This window comes from Crotalus tigris, unplaced genomic scaffold (assembly GCF_016545835.1).
Source record: "Crotalus tigris isolate CLP2741 ecotype Arizona unplaced genomic scaffold, ASM1654583v1 scf7180000019173.45859301935:6455823, whole genome shotgun sequence".
Lineage (NCBI taxonomy): Eukaryota > Metazoa > Chordata > Lepidosauria > Squamata > Viperidae > Crotalus > Crotalus tigris.
This window is the reverse complement of record NW_024097414.1, coordinates 4,931,674-4,955,435: the sequence shown is the minus strand read 5'-3', so window position 1 is coordinate 4,955,435 and position 23,762 is coordinate 4,931,674. Positions and strand designations below refer to the sequence as shown.

The window sequence follows — 23,762 nt, the reverse complement described above, 5'->3', positions numbered from 1 at the left end:
AGAAGATGGTGGAAGAGGAGAAGGCATGATGGTGGAGGAGAAGGACAAGGAATTATGGTGGAGGAGGAAGAGAAGGAGAAAGAGAAAGAGAAAGAATGATAGAAGAGCAGGACAAAGAGAAAGAGAACAGGATGTCAATGAAGTGAGCAACCAAGAGGAACTGGACCTATAATCACCCCTTTCGTGAGACACCATATTTTAGGAACCAAAACTGTTCAGGCCCAAGAAAAGTTCCTTGGCAAGGAGACTATCCCGCTGCATGCAAATCACGGCTTGGGAAGCAGGTGAGTGTGTGTATGTGTGTGCGTGTGTGTGCCGATGATTAAATAGCCCATTTATCATTGTTTGACATTCAGGGTCTGCCGCCCTGTGCTCAGCCTTTTATGATCTACGCTCATAATGTGCATTAACTATTCTGGGGAAAATGACAATTTAAAATGGCTTAGTGACTGCAGCACTGGCCTAGTTTTACATCCAGACTTTTTCTTTTAAAAAAAGACCCTGGCACTGAGCCACACAAATACAGAACACAAGCATTTAAAACAAAAACAAAAAAAAACCAAAACAAGTGGAGGATATTAAATTTAATCTCACAGGTGCTCAGTTAGAATCAAACATCCTTGTTCAAAAGCCACTTTGGGGAAACAGGCTAAAACTGGTGCTACTAATAGGAGGGATCTTCAGTTTGAGATTACACATGTCTGCCAGGAGATCCCCCGATCCTAGCAGGAAAGCCAGTGGGATCTTCAAGAATGTGATCCAATAGAGCAAGCTGGGAGTCACAGCCATGCAGTCCAATGTCCCTTGCAAAGGAACATCTTGCACAAATTTATACCACCTATGCATTTCTCATGTGGCCTAGTGACTTTAAAACTAATGGCTGTGTATGGAAACTCACCATTATAAAGGAAATCCAGAACATTTCCTTCTCAAAAGTTCTAGAATAACATTAATTTACTCAATTTATGGTAAGCAGAGGTAAAGGAATACAATAGACAGAAGAAGGGATTTTTTTAAAATTTAAACAACATATTCATTTGAGAGGGCATAGTTTTAATGCTTATTTTAATATTATTTTAGTGCTGCTTTTTTTTTTAAGGAAAAAGGGCCCCTCGGGCAACATAGAAGAAAATTAAAATACATAATAAAAGTACTTTATTTAAAATCAGGGCAAGCCTATCCCATTTGGCAGTCTTCATTCGGATGCACGGTATAATCTCTTGAATGAGGAAGTCATACTGGGGTGAAAATTAATGTTTTGGTAATGTTTAATTGGAGCCATTTCAGCCTCTGGCATATCTCTAAAGCTTGAGCATCAAAGCCAAAACAGCTCACCATTCATTTTTCTGTCCCATCAAATATCATGTTTCCTTTCTTAAAGGTGATGACAGATTTTACTCCTGGTATCCAAAACTATGTCCTTTATGATAGCCAGGTCATAACATTTTTTTTTAATTGAGGAGAAGGAGAAGGTGGAGCGGAAGGACCAGGAGGAGGAGAAGAAGGTGGAATGGAAGGACCAGGAGAAGGAGGAGAAGGAGTAAGTGGAGTGGAAGGACCAGGAGAAGGAGGAGAAGGAGTAGGTGGAGGGGAAGGACCAGGAGAAGGAGGAGAAGAAGGTGGAATGGAAGGACCAGGAGAAGGAGGAGAAGAAGGTGGAATGGAAGGACCAGGAGAAGGAGGAGAAGAAGGTGGAATGGAAGGACCAGGAGAAGGAGGAGGAGGAGGAGAAGAAGGTGGAGCGGAAGGACCAGGAGGAGGAGGAGGAGGAGAAGGTGGAGGGGAAAGAGAAGGTGGAAGAGGAGGAGAAAGAGAAAGGAAAAGAGCGACCCTCTCCAGCTGTTAGGACTACATATCCCAGGGATGGCCGGACATTCTCGGGCTTGTAGTCCTAACTTGGACCGGCCACAGGAGGCCGCCCCGAGGACTTGGCTCCTTCTCCCGAGGACAGTTATATAACGTTCGCAAACAACCCACAAGCTCGGACAATGAACTTTCCACCCCATCCGACACCCGAACTAGAGCTAGTAGTCGCTGCAGCTATAAAACCCCAGGCGCGTGCAGAAGGCGCCGACCTCGCCCGGGAGCCCGCAGAAGCGCTCGCCATGGGCGACCCGGTCCTGGGCTGGGCGCTGGGAACCTGGGCGCTGATCCTGCTGCTCCTGGCCCTGGGGCTGCTGTAAGTGGGGGCTGCGCCAGGCCGGGGGGGGAGGTTTAGAGAGGGGAGAGGGAAACGGGGGGAACCCCCTCCCGAGTTGCAGGACGGGACTGGGGCTTTTGGTGGCGTAAAAGCGCAAGGTGGAGCCGGTTATTGGATCGCAGTTGTGGTAACTTGCGACTCGATTTGATTTTAGTTTTTTTTTTTCTGTTAAAACTTTTCTTCTTCTCTGCTCTCTCCCCCTCCTCTGCTCCACTCCGCTCTGCTCGACTCGACTCGACTCGACTCTTTTCTTCTTTTATCTCCTCTCCTGTGTTCTTCTCTCTTCTCCGTTCCTCTCTTTTCTTCTCCATTCTTCGCTCCTCTTCTCTCTCCTCTATTCTTCTTGTTGACTTTGTCCCGTTGCTCTGCTTCAGGCGACTTTGAGCTGCTGCGTGGAAGAGAACTGGAGGTGAAAAACCGCAGGAATTAACACTGTGGTAACCAGGTGGTGGTGGTGGTGGTGGTGGCACAATCCAAGTGGATACACCCTATCAATGGCTATCAATGCCATTCACACTATGTCAACCTTAGTAGCAAGACTAGACCAGGAAATCAACTGCACCAGAAGGCTAGATTTACTTTTATGCAGTTTGTTATAATAACAGGTCATTGCTTTATTGCGCTGGACAGTTCCTCCTCCTCCTTATGTAGCAGTGAATTAGGGAGTGTCTGCTTGAACAGCTTCCAAGTGCTTTCTCCTTTTTCTGGACTTTAAAAAAGTTTCAGCCCCTTTTACCTGGGAAACGGCTTCTGCACAGCTTTGTCGAGGTCATCTGCCCCATTCTCTGCATCTAGGACATCTTTGCTGTCCTTCAAGGTGGGCTTGATGGACCTTCTGATCTTCTCCACCTGCCAAGCCTTCTTTGGTTGGAACCCAGTGACATTATCCTGCTGATATTCTTTTTTTTTTTCTTTCAGCTATGGGATCTGGCCGTATAATTTCTTCAAGAAATTGGGAATTCCTGGCCCAACACCACTGCCTTTTATCGGAAGTTTCCACGAATATCGGCATGTGAGTATATTGTACTGTTCACATCCCAGTAACCTGTAGACAAATCCAATGGTGAAAAGGAATTGTTTCCTTTGTCCCCCCCCCCAAGGGGGATGTTGTGACTTGTGTCACCTCTTCTTGGCCTCCTCAGAAGAAAGTCTGAAAGAATAAAGGCTACTAGTACTAAACTGAGGTAGTCCTCAGCTTATGACTATTCATTGCAATCATAAGTCAAGGACTACCACTAAAGCCATCTGTCTTTCTTTGGCACCTCTGTCAGAATTCCTTGGTCTTCATTCTGAAACTATTGTCCCTGTATTGGTTTAACCATATCATCAACAGGGATTCAAGGCTTACTAGTTGAAGGCCTTTTAATGGCTGTTCATACTCTTCCAGTCTCTGTTGAAGAAAGGATTACACTGCCTTGTTTTCACTGATCTCCCTCTTTAACCTGACAGGGTATTCTGCAGTTTGACCAGATATGCTTTGAGAGATACGGCAAACTCTGGGGGTGAGTCACCTGTCAGAATGTCACCTTCATAAGGGAAGGGGCTTTTAATCGGTCTGCAGGATTTAATTTGCTTTTGCTGTCCGAGTAGAGGCGTAGGTTGGATGAACGCTCTGTAATTGCTAAGATTCTCATCCTTATTTCCTCCCCTCCTTAAACCCTTAAAGGGTAGACAATTGTGCAGAATCACATTTGCAACACACACATCCCTTTTGATAGCAATAAAGGAGAATATCTGTAGCTCAAGGTTGAAATGAGGGGTCCTTGGTGCTCTCTGAACTTGCTTGCTTTTTGATGTTTCATGATCCAAACTAGATAACTTCATCTAGTACTACAAGAAAACTACCCAGCTCAGAGAGCACCAAGGACCTCCCCCCACATCCCTTTTGAGCTGAAAACTAGAATTCAGAACAATGTCCTCTACTTGACCAACTGTTCAGATGGAAAATAGGAAGCCTTGATCCTGTCTCTTTATAAAGATAAAGCCTACATTTCAAAACATCTATTTTTGTTTTGACAATCAGACTGTTTGATGGCCGGCAACCTGTGATGGCCATTCTGGATCCTGCCCTCATTAAAAGTGTCCTGGTCAAAGAATTCCATACTTATTTCACCAATCGCCGGGTAGGTATCCAAACATGAGTCTGTTAGAACTTCACCAGGATTCAGAAATAGAAGCCCAGCAAGTGCATATGGAAAACAAGTCTAGTGTTGTGATCTAGGTGTTGCGTTGGCACTGGGGAGACCTGGGTCCAAGGTCTCCCTGAATCCTGGAAGCCTTTGGGCCAGTCACTCTTTCTCCACCGAAACTTATGTAGTTATTGTGAAAGAGATTGAAGGTGGAACAATATGCCATCTTGAGTTCAGAGAGATAGCTAGGTAGTTATGCAAGTAGATAGATAGATGATAGATAGACAGACAGACAGACAGACAGATAGACGTGGAGATGGAGATGATAGATGATAGATAGATAGATGGGAGACATGAGAGAGATGACATACAGCTAATAAAAGCAAATTTAAAGGAAAGGACAGAAGAACAGCAAAAAACTTTTCTGTTTTCATTTTCTTTATATTTCCCATTATTCAGGATTTTGGTCTGAATGGCGATATGGACACAAACATATTCTCCACTGTCAATGAACAGTGGAAGAGGATTCGCAATGCCTGGTCTCCTAGTTTCACCAGTGGGAGGCTGAAGGAGGTAAGCGATGAGGGTTGGGTGCCTTTCAGACTTCTCAGCGATTTGTGCCCGCCATTAAACATTGCCTGAACCGTCTTGTTGGTTTCAGTCTATAAATGGTAGAAGTGTCTATTACATCTCATACCTTGGTCTTCCTGTCAGATGCTGCCCATCATCAACCATTATAATGAAATCTTGGTAAAGAACCTTCAGAAGAAAGTGGACAATGATGAAGTGATGGATATGAGGCTGTAAGTAGTATCTATAAGAATTTGGTGGAGAGTTTCCCTTTTCTAGCATAAATTTACAAAAGGAGAGTTCGTAGCCCAAGCATATAAAAATGATGTTGGACCTGTCAGTTCATAGTTTCCATAATCCCTCGGGATTATGAAAGGATTCCTGAAATGACCCATTGAATATATCAGGAGGTGGCTTCCAGTGGTTGAACCTCCACACTAGGCTTCTCCTTCTTTCCTCCAGGATCTTTTCAGCCTACAGTTTGGATGTGGTAAGCAGCACTTCATTTGGCATCAACATTGACTCCCTCAACCATCCCAATGATCCTGTTGTTGTGAACATCAAGAAGCTCCTTAAATTTAGCTTCCTCGATCCTGTTTTAATCTTAACTGGTAAGATGTCTTTGTAGGCCACAGAGGTGAACATCTCTGCTCTGCATCTTGGTTGCTTGCTGGAAAGGCACTCATTCTAGGCTGCATTTCATTCTTGATTCCAATGATATCTGAGTAAAATTCCTGTGTTTTCCCCATGTCTTGCACTTTTCATCTTTCCATAAAAATTAGTTGAGAGGAGAAAAGAAAAGAAAAATCAGACTAGGTGTTTCATGGTTGAGAAAAGTTGTTTTGGCCCTAATTGTTCAGTACCTGAGATCCTTCACTAGAATGTTAGACCTTCTTTCCCTAAACTAATAGGGTAATTCCCTACTTACCCAAGGTCTTCATTGGCTACCATCCCAACCTGTGTTGGTTGGTAAATAATGGGGAAAGTATGGTAGAATAAAACTTTTGCAATAGCTATTCAAGCTATAGCTTTATTAAATTTCTAGTCTAATGAAGAGAAGGACGAGGGGGGACATGATAGCAGTGTTCCAATATCTCAAGGGCTGCCACAAAGAAGAGGGAGTCAAGCTATTCTCCAAAACATCAGAAGGCAGGACAAGAAGCAACGGATGGAAACTAGTCAAGGAGAGAAGCAACCTAGAACTAAGGAGAAACTTCCTGACAGTGAGAACAATTAACCAGAATTTCCATCACTGGGGGGCTTTTAAGAAGAAATTGGACAGCCATTTGTCTGGAATGGTATAGGTTTCCTGCCTAAGTAGGGGGTTGGACTAGAAGACCTTCAAGGTCCCTTCCAACTCTATTATTATTGTTGTTGTTATTGTTGTTTTTTTATTATTATTATTATTTTTACTCAATCAATTTTAACCTTTCTCAATCATTATTGCAACTGTCTCACAATAGACCGGCAACTTTGCTAGAGTCTTTTTCCTAAAACAAACAAACAAAACAGCTAATGGGAGCTTCCTGCTGTGTTTTTCTCACTGTGTTGCAGCTTGGTTGTGTTCAGGCAAATGATCTGGTTTTTTTCCCACTCCCCCACCCCTCCCCCAGTTCTTTTCCCATTCTTTATTCCAGTGCTGGAAAAGCTCAACTTTAGCGTGTTTCCCAAGTCTTCGATAGACTTCTTCTCTGGTGTCATCAAAAAAATCAAAGAAGATCGACAAAAGGAGAATCACACGGTCAGTCTAGACTATTTGTCTCATGGCTGGTCTTGTTCTGTGGCCTTTGTGACCTGGATTTTGTGCACTCAGTGTATGTCTGTGCATGCCAGGCAGGTTTCAGAACTGCCCATTGAGTTTCAAACACCTTCTAATAAAGGAGAATATTTGTAGCTCCAGGTTGACAAGTGGGATCCTTGGTACTCTCTGAACTTGGCGGTTTTCTTGCAGACCTTTCATGGCCCAACAAGGTAACATGATGATGAAACCTCACTCCCGTCTAGCCCTGATGATGTTACCTAGTTTGGATAATGAAACATCTGCAAGAAAAACAAGCGAGCACCTCAAATATCTTGGAAGTCTACAATGGGCAATTGGAGCCACCAATGTTAGCTGTATCTCCTTAATGACCGTTTTTTGGTCTCTCTACCATTCCAGAACCGGGTTGACTTTCTGCAGCTCATGATGGACTCTCAAGCTGCAGCCAACACCTCCGGGGAGGCAAATTCAGAGAAAGGTAAAGTTACAGATCTCACTTTTGAAAGAAAAAAAAGGGTTGCTTGAGGCAAATTGATGTGCATGGATGAACTCAAAATAAATATTAGCAAATTATGCTGAAGCCACAAGACACTGGGAGAAAGGATGAATCAAATATGTTGTAAGTTGGATGCTATGCACAAAGGCCGGCTTTACTGAAATGGGATCAGAATGTTGATTACAGAGAAGGCTGCGCCTGAAAGATAATGAGATAAGAGACAATAGATGGACGAGACATCTACATCACTCCTTCAAGTGATTATCACCTTGAATTTGCAGCTTAGCTGTCTACCTTAGGTCACCCTGGTGCAGAAGGGGGTGCAACTTTAACTTCAAACCTCTTTTAAGTTCTCTTGCTCTTCACACATGCCTCCTAGAACAGAGTCCCAAGGAGATCAAAAATGCTTCTATTTTAAATTGGTCACCCTTCCAGTATAACGTTAAACTATAACTAATCTTGTCTACGGTTTATTAACCTTGGCATCAGCTTCAAAATTTGATTTTTTTTCCCCCGCAAAATATAGTTTCCTTTAGCTGAAGTGAGTTTGAAAAAATAGATAGAAGACAAAGAGAGGATTCTAAAGACTTTGTTTAAGTTTAATGTTGATTAAAATTACATCTTTATCTGCTCTTCCTACCCTGTGCTAATATTCAAACTGATAGATTCAGTTTGATAGATGTGTTCATTTGATCAAACTAGTGTTTGGTATTTTAGTTTTCCCTGCAGCTGCAAATACAGCTGCTGACGTTCTTCGTATGATGAGAGAGAAAGCTGTTTAAAACTGTTGATGAAATCAGATCCCTGGGATAATTGTGTTACCCTGAAAGCCACAAGTCAATTTGAGATATTTGCTAGTGTGTGTGTGTGTGTGTGTGTGTGTGTGTGTGTGTGATGTAATAGTGAATGTTGAGCAGATTATCACCAGCTTTTTCTGTGCTTTCTTTTCTCATCTGACAGCTTTAACAGACAAAGAGATTTTGGCCCAATCAATAATTTTTATTTTTGGTGGTTATGACACCATCGGTATCACACTCAGCTTCGTATCTTATTGTCTGGCCATCCATCCTGATGTTCAAGAGAAATTGTATCAAGAGATCAATGAAACGTTTCCCAATCAGGTAAGAATTTGTTGTGTCTTATACATTTATGTTATCTTAGGATGGATCGTTTTAGGAGCTGTCCCACCAGGCCCACACATGCAGACTTCAAGCTAACAACTTTATTATGTTCTGTCTATAATACAGGAATCTCCCCAGGCTGGCAGCCAACTCCTGGGAACAATTAGACAAGGCTCTAAGGAACTTAGAGGGCGAAGTCGGTCCTAGCCCTTTTGTAGTTACGCAGAGACTACAAGCTAATTCCTTGCTTGATACTTCCTCTCTGTCAAGTTGGGTGATCCCAACAGTAGCAGATGTAGAAGAGCAAAACCAGATTCTTGTTCTGACAGGACAGGACTTCTTTTCCTTACTGCAAAGATTACAAAACTGAAATGCAAACTTTGAGGAGGTGGGAGATAGCTGGCATTCTATGATTCCTGTTGTGCGAGAACATTTTCTTTAGGATTCCGGTTCTGATCCTTGACTTCTAAACCACCTCTTGTATGCCAGAATGTTATTTATTTGGTTTTGTTTTGACTTTTTTTGTAGGCCCCTCCCACTTATGAGGCCATCCAACATATGGAATATCTAGACATGGTGGTGAATGAAACATTTCGTCTTTACCCTCCAGGAGAACGTCTTGATAGAGTTTGCAAAAAGACAGTGGAAATCCATGGAGTGACCATCCCAGAAGGGACCGTGGTTATTGTCCCTGTTTTTGTCTTGCATCGTATCCCAGAATATTGGCCTGAGCCCGAGGAGTTCAGACCTGAGAGGTATGTTGTGAGGAACACCGTTCTTCTGGAACTAGTGAATAAGGGACACAGCACCATGAAGGCATCAGGGAGCAAGGTGTTGGCTGTAACATCTCAAATGAGAGGTGGATCATTCTTTGACATCTACAAAGTCACTGAGGGCTTTTTTTTTATGATCCACATCCATAAACTGTGTGTGGAACTTAATTAACTCCATGGGAGAAAATGATAGCTAAGCTGACTGTAGCTGCTGAGACAATGGCTTGGCTTAATGTTCCAGCAACTGAACAAAAAGCTGTAGGGCAACTGGCAACATGCCACACTGATAGGAGTAGAAGAGTAAAGGTATATGAAGGAAATTATATTTAATCTCCCATCCTATTAATTAGAAAAGATTTCCCTTTTGAACAGGGCTGGGTGGACCAAAATATGAGAAATAGGGTCTGTTGACTTACATTGTAGCTGTCACTAACGGGGTATCATAGTAGACTCAAGGATTCTTGGGCATAACTCCATAACAAGCCCAAATTAATTAAGCAGGACTTGCCAAAGACCAAGAATTCAGGAAGGACCATGTCTCAGTAGCAAGCAGACAATCTTGAACTCTGGCATCCTCAACTAAAGAGGATCAGGTGGTAGAAAATAGCCCATAAATAGCATTGAATTCAGTGGTCAAATATGACAAGGCAAGGATAGGTTGTCTAGATTTAACTGTGCTGGAACTAGAACATGGCATTGATGACGTGGTCATGGGGAATAAGGCCAACACTCTTTAGGATAGAAAATCTCCATACACACTAAATACCAAGAGCAAATGATACTCTCCTGTCCTGCTTGTGAATTTTATAGCAGCACTCCTGAACTAAGGATTGAATCAGGATAGCATTCCTCAATTTTTCAGAAGTCTTGGGACCACAACTCCAGAACTTCTCATCATCATAGCCTATTTCTACAGATTGTCCCACAGTATTTGGAGGGTATCAATTTGAGGAAGGAGAGCATTATCAACATGGTATTCAGCAAAGATCAGCAGTTAATCTCAACATTCATTGAAAATGACACAGAAATAGTATGTTTTAACTATATTACCATCCACTAGTAACATAGCATTGTTGGAAGTAGACTGTCTACACCAGAGGATGTCTACACAAGTAAATGGTGGACAGTACATACCATTATAAAACTAAAGATGTCAGACAGTTTTTAGAAGATTGTTTTTCTGACTTACAGTCTGTTGCAACAATTTTTAGGGCACTCCTTTAGTTCAGCCTTAGGTTTCAGGGTCCAAAAAACAAAGAAAGGCACACAGAGTTACTTCTAAGTGGTTCTCTGTAGACAGAATCTTGCCAAAATACAGCAATTGCTTACATCGTTAAAGATACACTCTGAGGCTTTCTGCAGAGGGGCTGTCTTAATTCTCTTTCTGCCAGCCCAACGATCTAAACGTTGCTGTCTCCTGGCCCTCTGAACTGCTGCCCCTCCCTTCTGGGAATCCAGGCCACATTCCACTACATCAAATCAGCCCTTGAACCACACTGATTTCTCTCTTCATAAATGTTTCTCTTTCTTCATTGGTCTCAGTCCAACTTAGCTAGAGGTGCAGAGATGTTTCTTGATTACAGAACTGAGGCACAGGCCGTTGGGGACCGAAACTTTGCTCAGCCATGATTTTTCTCCGATTTCCAAATAGGTTTAGCAAAGAGAACAAAGAGAACCGAAACCCGTATGTCTTCCTCCCTTTCGGAGCGGGTCCCAGGAACTGCATCGCTATGCGTTTCGCCCTCCTGGTGCTGAAAATGGGTCTGGTGGTTGTGCTGCAAAAATTTCACTTCCAAACTTGCAAAGAGACACCGGTGAGTCATTTTTTTTTTTTTTTACAGGGAAACAACTTGTGTTGGAAGCAGGTTTCTGCTCATTCACTAAAGAATTCACTCAACTGAATTCCGATCTCACATATATGTCTTGTTCAAAGACACAGAGAGGTGATGAACGTGAAAGGAACATCTCTTTGGAAAGACAGGGTCATCTTTTTGGGATGAGAGTCCACCGTGTGTGTGTGTGTGTGTGTGTGTGTGTGTGTGTGTGTGTGATTCTGCAATGAATAGCATGGATGGAGAGCCAACTTGTTAACTACATTTCAATTATCATCACTCCGTGTGGTTTTGCTTCTATGTCTACTGATAGTAAAGTCCTGTTTGGTGTTCACAACACCAGTGTGAAGCTCCAGACACTCCCTGTGCCCTTGTTAGTTACAACATAGACAGTGGGAAAAGACATTTGAGTTGAACAAAATACTACAGAGGTCTTGTGTAGACAGGTAAAACATTGCTCTTGTTAGTCATCTCAGGCCTCCCTTGAAGAATCACCTCTATTTAATTCCATCTCTGTGATCTTTCTTTCTCCCTTTCTTTTGGTTAATGGGGAAGATCCCACTGGAGCTGGACAACAGAGGGTTTGTGCAACCAAAGAATCCTATCAAGTTGAAATTGCTGCCCAGAACTGTTGTAGAACATGAAGAATAGAAGATCTGGAGGATGGAAAGAGGCTGTGATGTCTCTCTCTCATTGTCTCTCTCTCTCTCTCTTCTTCCTTCCTTCCTTCCTTCCTTCCTTCCTTCCTTCCTTCCTTTCTTCCTTCCTTCCTTCCTTCCTTCCTTCCTTCCTTCCTTCCTTCCTTCCTTCCTTCCTTCCTTCCTATTGTGCCTTTATGTCATATAACAGCAGCACTCTGAATCAGTGGAGTTAAATGCCTGTTTAGACATTTCCTCAGGTGATTTTCAAGGAAAGTTGGATGTGCCAGTTAACCTTGGGATCCCTCCAGTCTTCACTTCAAAAGCAAATAATAATAAACCTGCTTATGTAATACACACATCACTTGATTTTTGAGTGACTGATGGGGTAGAAAGGTGATTAAATAAACAGATTAAATAAGTTGATGCACCACTCTTCTTCTTAGTGCATGAGATTTCAAGAAATGTTGTATAAAAACAAAGAGGCCATCTTGTTAAAAATTTCTTACACTGTCACGGAAATGAAAAGTTGATGCACCATTCTTTTTCTTAGTGCGTGAGATTTCAAGAAATGTATAAAAACGAAGAGGCCATCTTAATAAAGTTTCTTGCAGCCTCACAGAACTAAATGAAAGAAGAAGAAAAGTGTCATTTGGATACTTTGCAAGTATTTGATGTTTTTTTAAGTAGTAGTAGTTGCATCTGAAATTACAATTAAATAGTTGAAAATTAATACAAACTAACTAACAAATAAATGAAAAATAAAAAGTACAGAAAAGAAAATTGAAAAGAAAAGAAAAGAAAAGAAAGCTGTATATAACTGGACAGGGCGCAAGGGGAATGACGCAATCGGTGGAGGAAGGGGTGTTCAAATGAGAAGCCCCCCCCCTCTCCTTCGCAAGCCTCTTCAGGACCACCCACCTCACACAGCCTTCTTCTGAAACCAGCTGTTTCCCACCAAGACACCTGCCGGAGGTTGGGGTGTCCAGCAGTGGGGAAGGGGCAAAATAGGGGAAACTCTGCTTCAAGCACACCCAACCAGAATTCAGCTCCTAGAAGAATTTACCCTCCAGTAGACACAGAGACCCCCAACAAGTTTGGAGAGCGAAACTGGGCAACGAGGGCTGCATTGCCCAGAGGGGGTGCAAATGGAGGGGGTTTCCTGCTTGGGTGCAAGGGGGTCTCAGAGGCCAAATGTGCCTGGGCTGCTGGCCTAACAGAACACCAGCAAAAGGAGAAGTTTCCATCTGCCTATAAATACTGCTCGCTTGAGCCTCAGTCCCAAAAGAACAGGAGACGAGTCACGGGACAAAAAGAGCAAACATCTCTTTTTGATTTTCAGAACGGACGAAAAGAAAACACCAGAAAAAAAAAAGAGGAGAAAGAGAAGGAATAATGGAGAAGGAGAAGGAGGAGGAGAAGGAAAGGTGATAGAGGAGGAGGAGACAAGAAGAGTAGGAAAAGGAGAAGGAAGATGGTGAAGAGAAGGAATGATGATGGAGAAGGAGCAACCCCCTCCAGCTATTAGGACTACATAGTCCTGGGCTGGCCGGACATTCAAGGGCTTGTAGTCCTAGCGGGGAATGACCCCGGGAGGCCGGCCCGGAGGAGGAGTCCCGGGCTTGGCTCCTTTCCCAGAATTATTACATAACCCCGAGACCTCCCAGACGCGGCTCAGAAGCCTCCGAAGAAGCGCTCGCCATGGGAGACCCGGTCCTGGGCTGGGCGCTGGGAACCTGGGCGCTGCTCCTGCTCCTCCTGGCCCTGGGGCTGCTGTAAGTGGGGGCTGCGCCAGGCCGGGGGGGGCTAGAGGGGGGAGGGGGAAACAGGAAAGCCCCTCCCCGAGTTGCAGGGCTCCCAGCTGGGGCGTTTGGTGGAGTAAAAGCCAAAAGCGGAGCCGGTTATTGGATCGTAGTTCTGTTAAATTGTGACTTGACTTGATTTTAGGGTGTTTTTTTTCCCTGTTAAAACTTGTCTTCTTTTATCTCCTCTCTTGTTTTCTCTTCCCCTTTCCTTTCTTCTCCTCTTCTTCTGCTGTCAGCGTCTCACCTCTTTTTTCTTCTCTTCTCCTCTCTTCTCCTTTGTTTTCTTCTCTTCTGCTCTCCTCTCCTCCCGTCCTTTCTCCTTTCTTCTCTCTGCTTGGCTCTCTTCTTCTTTCTGACTTGCTCTACTCCCAGTGACTTTGAGTGGGAAAGGATAGGAGGTGGAAAACCACAGGACTTGGGGTATCCAGGTACACCTGATATTCACCTTCTGGGGCTAATTAATAGCTATCAGTGCCATTCTCACTATGTCAACCTTAGTAGCAAGACTAGACCAGGAAATCATCTGCACCAGAAGGCTAGAGTTACTGTTATGGAGTTTGTTATAATAACAGGTCACTGTCTTATTGTGCTGCACAGCCTCCTCCTTATGTAACAGAGCTGGTCCTGCTGCTCCTAGCCCTGGGACTGCTGTAAGGGGGGGGGTTAGAGGGGAGAGAGGGAAATGGGGAAGCCCCTCCCGAAGCTGCAGGGCTCCTGGCTGGGGCATTTGGAGAGCGGATTGGGGATTTTGGTGGCGTAAAAGCAGAAGGTGGAGATGGTTATTGGATGGATGTTCTGTTAACTTGTGAATGTTAACTTGATTTCAGGGTTTTTTTTTGTTAATTTTTTTTTCTCTTCTCCTTTCCTCTCCTCTCCGTTATTTCCTATCCTGTGCTCTCTTCCCTTTTCCTTTCTTCACTTCTGCTGTCCTCAACTCACCTCTCCTCTCCTCTTTATTTGTCTTCTCTTCTCTTCTGCTCTCTTCTCATTTCCTTTCTTCTCCTCTTCTTCTACTCTCCTCCTCCCCTCCTTTCTCTTATCTTGCCTTGCCTTTTCCCTTCTTCTCTCTGCTTGGCTCTCTTCTTCTTTCTGACTTGCTCTACTCCCAGTGACTTTGAGTGGGAAAGGATAGGAGGTGGAAAACCACAGGACGTGGGGTATCCAGGTACACCTGATATTCACCTTCTGGGGCTAATTAATAGCTATCAGTGCCATTCTCACTATGTCAACCTTAGTAGCAAGACTAGACCAGGAAATCAACTGCACCAGAAGGCTAGAGTTACTTTTATGCAGTTTGTTATAATAACAGGTCATTGTCTTATTGTGCTGGACAGCTGCCTCCTCCTCCTCCTCCTCCTCCTCCTTATGTAGCAGTGAATTAGGGAGTGTCTGCTTGAACAGCTTCCAAGTGCTTTCTCCTTTTTCTAGACTTAAAAAAGGTTTCCGCCCCTTTTACCTGGAAAATGGCTTCTGCACAGCTTTGTCGAGGTCATCTTCCCCATTCTCTGCATCTAGGACATTTTTGCTGTCCTTCAAGGTGGGCTTGATGGACCTTCTGATCTTCTCCACCTGCCAAGCCTTCTTTGTATGGAACCCAGTGACATTATCCTGCTGATCTTCCTTTGTTTTTTTTTCAGCTATGGAACCTGGCCGTTTAATTTATTTAAGAAGTTGGGAATTCCTGGGCCAAGACCGCTGCCTTTTATTGGAACTTTGCATGAATATCGGCATGTGAGTGTGTTGTCCTGTTTCACATCCTAATATCGCCTCTCCGTGGCCTCCTCAGAAGAAGGCCACTAGTACAGGTAGTCCTCAGCTTATAACCATTCATTGCAGTCGTAAGATAAGGACTACCACTAAAGCCATCTGCCTTTCTTTGGCATCTCTCTAAGAATTCCTTGGTCTTCATTCTGAAGATATTGTCCTTGTATCGGTTTAACCATCAATAGGGATTTTAATGGCTGTTTATACTCTTCCAGTCTCCATTGAAGAAAGGTTTACACTGCCTTGTTTTCACTGATCTCCCTCTTTAATTTGACAGGGTATCCTGAAGTTTAGCCAGACATGCTTTGAGAGATACGGCAAAATCTGGGGGTGAGTCACCTGTCAGAATGTCACCTTCAAGAAGGAAGGGTGATGGACAGAATGTTAATATCTAATTTTGTCTTCAAAGGATGATTTCTAATATAGAAGTGCAAAAGTGACAGTGAGCAAAATTAACCAGTGGAACAGCTTGCCACCAGCAATTGTGGGAGCTCTATCACTGGAGATTTTTAAGAAGAGGCTAGGGAGTCACTTGTCTGAGATGATAGAGAGATCATTCTCTTTATCCATCAAATTCCAGGGCCTGTGTGCTATGCTGAGACAAGAAAGAAAGAAAGTCTACATTCTGCCCTAAAAAAATTGAGAATTCTTTGCTCATGTAGGACATGCAAGATAGAAACTATTTGCAGTGTCTTTTCAGCCTTGTCTGCTGTTAACCTGCTTTTTAGGGTTCTTCATTATTTCATTTGGTTTTGCTCACCGGGCACAGATGTAAGTTGGACAACCTGTCTATAAATCCTTATTTCCTCCACTCCTCAAAATCTTAAGGGGTAGACAATTGTGCAGAATCACAGTTGCAATATACACATCACTTTTGGGCCAAGAACTGAACTTCAGAACAATGTTCTTTACTTGACTGGCTAGCAGGAAAATAAGAAACGTTGATCCTGTCTCTTTATAAAGATAAAGCCTGCATTTCAAAACATCTTTTTTTGTTTTGACAATCAGACTGTTTGATGGCCGACAACCTGTGATGGCCATTCTGGATCCCGCCCTCATTAAAACCATCCTGGTCAAAGAATTCTATACTTATTTCACCAATCGCCGGGTAGGTATCCAAACATGTGGCTGTTAGAACTTCACCAGGGCTGAGAAACAGAAACCTAGCAAGGGAACTGGGAAGAGCAAGTCTAGTGTTGTGGTTTAAGTGTTGGGCTGGCACTGGGGAGACCTGGGTCCAGGGTCTCCCTGAATCCTGGAAGCCTCCCAAGTCACTTTGGGCCAGTCACTCTTTCTCCACCAAAACTCATGTACTTGTTGTAAAAGAGATTGGAGGTGGAACAATATGTATGCTGTCTTGAATTCCAGAACAGCAGTAGATATCTAGCTATCAATTATAGACAAACTATAGAGAGATAGATAAATAGATAGATAGGTAGATAGATAGGTAGATAGATGATAGATAGATATTGATAATGATGATGATGATGATAAATAGATCATAAAGATATATAGATAAGAGAGAGAGAGTCTACTTAGCTAATAAGACAGCAACTTGGAAAGAAAGGAATGAGAAGAACAATGTGAGACATTTCTGTTTTTATTTTCTTTATATTTCACATTTCTCAGATCCTTGGTCTGAATGGAAATCTGGACACAGCCTTATCCTTGGTTGCTGATGAACAGTGGAAGAGGATTCGTAGTGCCTTGTCTCCCACTTTCACCAGTGGGAGGCTGAAGGAGGTAAGAGGTCACCCATTAATTTCCTTCAGCTATTAAGACAGAGTGTATATTTTAGAAAAGCCTCTTCTTCGTTACTGATTTTCTTCCTAATAACTTTCCAAGAAATTCCAGCATTCCTTGGAGTAGGTATTTAAAATGTTTGACTAAATTTCTCCACCTTTCTTATATCAAACCTTCCTTAACCGTTCCAGACAGCCTGGGATTCCAACTCTCAAAATTTCCGATTATCATGGAAGAGAATATCAGATTGGAAAAGGTTTCCATGAGTGCATTTTATTTTAGCTACAATTAATTATTTCCAGAATTGGGAAATATAACCTGGTTAGCCTAGGCTTTCTTCCAGTTTTGGAATGATGGAGCTTTGCAAGTTCTCTTCTATGAAGATGGTTCTAGCTCTGCTCACTTTCATAAATCCTAGCTGAGTTTTATTAGCAGCCAACATTTGTACGCCCTTGTGATCCACCAGCCGCACTGAATGGGATCTAGTTTAATATCGTGACATGCTCAATGCTTACAGCAAATGAAGAAACAGCTACAAAGCCAGCAAGCTATGACATTTAAGATTATAATAAGAGCTACATTTTAAATAAGTTTGAGAGGATTCACCCAGAAGCAAGAAATTCAACTTGATGTTGCTTAGCACCTGGTGGTTTGAAAATGGCTATCTGAGCCGACTTGTTGGTTTCAGTCTATAAATGGTCAAAGGGTCTTCAGCAGCTGGTACATTGGTTTTCCTTTCAGATGCTGCCCATCATTAACCATTATAATGAAATCCTGGAGAAGAACTTTCAAAGGAAAGTGGAGAATGATGAAGCCATAGATATGAAGTTGTAAGTAATATCCATAAGATTGTTTATTGAGCATCCCTTTTCTAACAGGAATTTACAGAAGGAAATTTACAGACATATCAAAATGGATTCACATTTTTCATAATACACGAAATCCCTTGTGCAATTATTAAGGGTTCCCTGAGATCATCTATTGAACGTATTATGAGGTGGCTTCTAATAGTTGAACCTCCACGCTATGCTTCTCCTTCTTCCCTCCAGGATCTTTTCAGCCTACAGTTTGGATGTGGTAACCAGCACTTCATTCGGTGTCGATATTGACTCCCTCAACCATCCCAATGATCCTGTTGTTGTGCACATGAAGAAGTTCCTCAGATTTTCCTTCCTCAACCCTGTTTTAATCTTGGCTGGTAAGATGACTTTGTAGGCCACAGAGGTGGACATCTCTGCTCTGCCTCTTGCTTGCTTACTGGAAAGGCACTCCTTGTAGACCACATTTCATTCATTTTTTGGAGGATTCAGATGACATCTTTGCAAAATTCCCATGTTTTCCTCCATATCTTCCACTTTTCTGTGTTGCAGCTTGGTTGTGTTCACACAAATGATCTCTTTGCTTTCCCCCCCCCACCCCTCCCCCAGTTCTTTTTCCATTCCTTACTCCAGTGCTGAACAAGCTCAATCTGACTATATTCCCCAAGTCTACCATAGACTTCCTCCATCGTGTCGCCAAAAAAATCAAAGAAGATCGACAAAAGGAGAATCACACGGTCAGTCTAGACTATTTGTCTCGTGGTTGGTGTTCTGTGGCCTTTGTGACCTGGATTTTGTGCACTCGGTGTATGTTTATGCATGCCAGGCAGGTTTCAGAACTGCCCGTTGAGTTTCAAACACCTTCTAATAATGGAGAAGATTTGTAGCTCAGGGTTGACAAGTGGGATCCTTGGTACTCTCTGACCTTGGCGGTTTTCTTGCAGACCTTTCATGGCCCAACATGATGATGTTACCTAGTTTGGGTAATGAAACATCTGCAAGCAAAACACGCAAGCTCAGAGAGCACCTCATATACTTTGGAAGTCTACAATGAGCAATTGGAGCCATCAATGTTAGATGTATCTCCTTAATGACAGTTTTTGGGTCTCTCTACCATTCCAGAACCGGGTTGACTTTCTTCGGCTCATGATGGACTCTCAAACTGCAGCCAATACCTCTGGGGAGGCAAATTCAGAGAAAGGTAAAGTTACAGATCTCACTTTTGAAAAAGGAAAAAAAAAAAAACAAGGTTGCTTGGGGCACATTGATGTGCATGGATGAACTCAAAATAAACATTATTGAAGGATGCTGAAACCGCCGGGCACTGGAAGAGAGGAAAAGTGAAATATATTGTGGGTTGAATGCCATGCACAAAGGCCAGATTCTCTGAAAGGGATCAGAATGTTTGATTAGAGAGAAGGCTGGTCTTGAAAGATAATGAGATAAGAGACAATGGATGGATAACACCCTACAGGATTCCTTAGATTATCACCTTGAATTTGCAGCTTACCTGTCGACTTTAGGTCATTGGGATCTAGATGGGGTTCAACTTTTACTTCAAACCTCTTCCTGTAGGTTTTCTTGCTCTCCATGCCTGCCTCTTAGAACAAAGTCAAGAGAAGAAGATCAAATGTTCCTACTTTAAATTAGTCGCCATTCAAATATAGCGTTAAATATAATAAAGCTTCTCTATGGCTTATTGACAGTGTCAGCTTCAAAAGTCACCTGTTTTTCTGCAAAATATAGCTAACATTAATTGAAGTGAGATTGAAAGGAGAAAGTGAGGGGGAAAAGAGAAAATTCTAAAGACTCTTTTAAGGTTGATTAATTTTAGACCTATCTCTGTTTCTCCTTTCCTTTATTTGCATATTGTCCCTAACAATCTGGATCCTCATTTTATTGATATCAAAGGATGGAAGGTTTAGTCAACTGGAAAAAACTACATGGCCCCACAATGTGTTCATTTGATTAAACTAATGTTTCGTATTTTAGTTTTCCCTGCCTGCAGCTACAAATACAGCTGCTGATGTTCTTCATATGATGATAAAGAGAGAGGGAGAGAGAGAGAGAGAGCTGTTTAAAGCTGTTGATCAAAATCAGATCTCCTGGATAATTGTGTTACCCTGAAAGCCACAAGTCAATTGGAGATATCTCCTCTAGTGTACCTGTGGTGTAACAGTGAATGTTGTGCTGATGATCACCAGCTTCTTCTGTGCTTTCTTTTCTCATCTGATAGCTTTAACAGACAAAGAGATCTTGGCCCAGTCAATTATTTTTATTTTTGGTGGCTATGAGCCCACGGGAACCTCCCTCAGCTTCATGTCTTATTGTCTGGCCATGCACCCCGATGTTCAAGAGAAATTGTACGAAGAGATCAATGAAATTTTTCCCAAACAGGTAAGACACTTTTGTGGGCTGTGCGACTACCTTGGCTGAGGATGGATCATTTTAGTAGCTGCCAGGCATGAACAACTAGACCCACACAAGCAGAGTTTGAGCTATTTTATTATGTTCTGCCTGTGGTACAGGAATCTCCCCAGTCTGGCAGCCAACTCCTGGGAATAATTAGATAAAGCTCAAGGAACTAAAGTGGGATCAGACCTGGCCCTTTTGTCATTGCAAAGTGATTCCAGGCTAGCTCCTCACTTGATCCTTCCTCCCGCCAGGTTGGGTGCTTCCCAAGAGTGGAGATGTTTTCACCCAGAAGAGCAAAACCAGAGTCTTCTTCTAACAGGACAGGACTTATTTTACTTTTTCCAATGTTTACAAAACCAAAATGTGACCCTTGAGGAGGTGGGAGATGCCAGTTTTCCAGGATTCCTGTTCTGCAAGAACATTTTTTATAATATTCCAATTCTGATTCTTTCTTTCCAGATCACTTCTTATGTATCAGAATGTCATGTTATTTTATTTTGTTTTGTTTTGTCCTTTTGTGCAGGTCCCTCCCACTTATGAGGGTATCCAACAAATGGAATATCTAGATATGGTAGTGAATGAAACATTTCGTCTTTACCCTCCTGGGCCACCACTTGAGAGAGTTTGCAAAAAGACAGTGGAAATCCATGGAGTGACCATCCCAGAAGGGACCGTGGTTATAATTCCTGCTTATGCCCTACATCGGATCCCAGAATATTGGCCTGAGCCCGAGGAATTCAGACCTGAGAGGTATGATATGAGGAACACCGTTCTTCTGAAATATGGGGAATAAGAGACATAGCACCATGAAGGCATCAGGGAGCAACATGTTGGTTGAAACATCTCAAATGAGACACAGATCATTCTTCGACATCAACAATGTCACTCAGGGCTTTTTTTATGATCCACATCCATAAACTGTGGTTGGAACTTAATTAACTCCAGTGAAGAAAATGATGCCTAAGCTGTCTGTAGCAGCTGAGACAATGGCTTGGTTTAATGTTCCAACAACTGAACAAAAAGCTGTAGGGCAACTGGCATTGAACCACATTGATCTAGAATCTAGTCAACTAATTTGGCCTCTGATAAGGTTCTATGGAGGTTGAGGGGTTGAACTTAGACCATGAGAACCCTAACTCTAACCCTAATCCTAACCTAACCTAATGCCTGCTCTTTTCTTAAAATACTCTGAGAATTGCTAGAGAAAGGTTTTCTTAATTCCTGCCAAACATATTATCTAAATTTCACTGTCTCTTGGTCCTCTGGAAAGCAGCCCCTCCCTTCTGAGAATCCAGACTACATTCCACTACACCAGATCAGCTACCGAACCACAATCATCTCTCTCCACAAACTATCTTTCTTTATGGGTCTCAGTCAGTTTATCCACCAAGGAAGGAGCAAAGGTGCATCTTAGTTACAGAATCAAAGAACAGACTATTGGGAATAGTAGCTTTATTTAGCTGTGATATTTTTTTCTGATTTGCAAATAGGTTTAGTAAAGAGAACAAAGAGAGCCGAGACCCGTATGTCTTCCTCCCTTTCGGAGCGGGTCCCAGGAACTGCATCGCTATGCGTTTTGCCCTGCTGGTGCTGAAAATGGGTCTGGTGGTAGCACTGCAAAGATTTCGCTTCCAAACCTGCAAAGAGACACCGGTGAGTCCTATTTACCACTTGGGTTAGAAGCTGGTTCTTGCTCATTCACTGAAGAGTTCATTCAGCTGAATTCTTATCTCACATATATGTCTTGTTCAAAGACACAAGGAGTTGATGAATGTGAAAGGAAGATCTCTTTGGAAAGACAGGGTCATCTTTTTGGGGTGAGAAGCCCAGTTGTGTTTGTGTGTGTGTGAGTGAGTGAGTGAGTGAGAGAGAGAAAGAGAGAGAGAGAGATACTCCAACAAAGAGGAAGGCAAAGGAAAAGGCATGTATGTAAAATACGGGTCATTGAATGAATAAATGAACCTTTATTATCATAGTGTAACATGTACACAGTCACCTTGTTAGTTGAATTGTCTCTATTTAATTCCATCTCTGTGATGTTTTCTTCCTCCCTTTCTTTTGGTTAATGGGGAAGATCCCTTTGGAATTGAATGATACAGGGTTCCTCAAGCCGAAGAAGCCCATCATGTTGAAGTTGGTGCCCAGAACTATTGTAGAACATGAGGAATAGAAGACCTGGAGGCTGAAAAGAGGCTGTGGTGTCTCCTTCCTTCCTTCCTTCCTTCCTTCCTTCCTTCCTTCCTTCCTTCCTTCCTTCCTTCCTTCCTTCCTGTTGTGCCTTCATGTCACATAACAGCAGCAGTCTGAATCTATAGAATTAAATGCCTGTTTAGACATTTCCTCATGCAGTTTTCAAGGAATGTTGGATGCGCCAGTTAATCTTGGGATCCCTCCAGTCTTAACTTTTTTAAAAAAAGCTCACTTATTTAATATACACATCACTTGATTTTGAGTGACTCCTGCCACAAGCATTCAAGACACCACTGCAAGTTTCTGAATCTTTTCTAAGCTTCGCTCTTCTTCTGCCAAAGGAAGTTCCTCAAGCATCTCCCTACGGACGGACGGCCTCAGGGTTCCTTGATTGCTGGGGTAGAAAGGGGATTAAATAAACAGACGTTTTATGGAGAGTAGGAGACACCTGTTGGTCACAAAAAGATTTCACAATAAAAACACGCTAGCATCTGGCCTAAACACAGCTTTTGAATGAAACAATCATTGCATACTGTACCGGGAAAAATCCCTGAGGTTTACAGCAGCTTTAATCTCACCAAGAAATGTCGGATATTAAACTTTGGATCTTCTACATATCAAGTGGATGTTCTCCACTAAGGCATTTCTCAAGACCTGGAATAATGCTCACCATAAAAGATGACCTCATGCCATTATGCAACGGCTTCTGTGTGTCAATCAGATGAGGTAATAAGGTTAAGGGGAGGGAAACATTTTTGCCTCTTTTAAGAGGAAGAACTTGGCATAGTGGTTGAAGTGGTCTAAGATATGGTTAAGTCATTGGTGCTCTCTGAACTCGCTTGTTGGTCACAAAAAGATTTCACAATAAAAACATGCTAGCATCCTATCTAAACACAGCTTTTGAATAAGACAGCCATTGCAAACTATCAGAGAAAATCCCTGAATTTTTGTCGGGAAATTTCTTCTAGCTTGGATCTCTCTTTGATAAGATGAAGATACGATCACGAGAAACATCTGGAAAGCAAGCCAAGTGAAAGATAATGAAGATGCCCTGTCTTTTTGGTTTGATGAGAGTTGGGGTCAACAAACTGTATGCAAAGGCCACTTGCAGTCTGTTTCGTATGGTCAAACCATCCACTGCTACAAAAACCTTGGGACACTATGGAGGTTACTTGAGATGACCTCAAAAAGTCTTACTAAGACAGACTGTGCAGATTCTCCATCATCCAGGTCATGGTTCTCTCAAAGGTGCTTTCTTGTTTTTTCTTTCTTAGTGCGTGAGATTTCAAGAAATGTTGTATAAAAACGAAGAGGCGGTCTTAATAAACTTTCTTGCAGTCTCACAGAACTAAATGAAAGAAGAAGAAAAGTGTCATTTGGATACTTTGCAAGTATTTGATGTTTTTTTAAGTAGTAATTGCATCGGAAATTACAATTAAATAGTTGAAAATTAATACAAACTAACTAACAAATAAATGAAAAATAAAAAGTACAGAAAAGAAAAATTGA

At 42.4% G+C, this 23,762-nt stretch overlaps 2 protein-coding genes across 3 annotated transcripts; both read left to right on the top strand.

Annotated features, from left to right (window-relative positions):
• The first annotated feature begins 1,807 nt into the window (after window positions 1-1,807).
• Window positions 1,808-11,944, top strand: LOC120315615 (cytochrome P450 3A24-like). 2 transcript variants are annotated; one of them, XM_039360269.1, is made up of 13 exons: window positions 1,821-2,179; window positions 3,119-3,212; window positions 3,650-3,702; window positions 4,224-4,323; window positions 4,789-4,902; window positions 5,044-5,132; window positions 5,362-5,510; window positions 6,513-6,640; window positions 7,058-7,136; window positions 8,115-8,275; window positions 8,804-9,030; window positions 10,700-10,862; window positions 11,436-11,944. In XM_039360269.1, the coding sequence occupies exons 1-13, from the start codon at window positions 1,989-1,991 to the stop codon at window positions 11,529-11,531; spliced, it is 1,644 nt and encodes a 547-aa protein (XP_039216203.1). In that variant the 5' UTR covers window positions 1,821-1,988; the 3' UTR covers window positions 11,532-11,944. The 2 variants fall into 2 exon arrangements, 1 of the variants encoding a protein (XP_039216203.1); XR_005558730.1 differs by lacking the exon at window positions 11,436-11,944 and having other exon boundaries at window positions 1,808-2,179; window positions 8,886-9,030; window positions 10,700-10,837.
• A 1,059-nt stretch (window positions 11,945-13,003) lies between these two features.
• On the top strand, window positions 13,004-22,948 carry LOC120315618 (cytochrome P450 3A24-like). Its single transcript, XM_039360272.1, has 13 exons — window positions 13,004-13,293; window positions 14,961-15,054; window positions 15,365-15,417; window positions 16,096-16,195; window positions 16,717-16,830; window positions 17,572-17,660; window positions 17,880-18,028; window positions 18,258-18,385; window positions 18,771-18,849; window positions 19,885-20,045; window positions 20,587-20,813; window positions 21,554-21,716; window positions 22,138-22,948. The coding sequence occupies exons 1-13, from the start codon at window positions 13,220-13,222 to the stop codon at window positions 22,231-22,233; spliced, it is 1,527 nt and encodes a 508-aa protein (XP_039216206.1). The 5' UTR covers window positions 13,004-13,219; the 3' UTR covers window positions 22,234-22,948.
• Window positions 22,949-23,762: the final 814 nt, after the last annotated feature.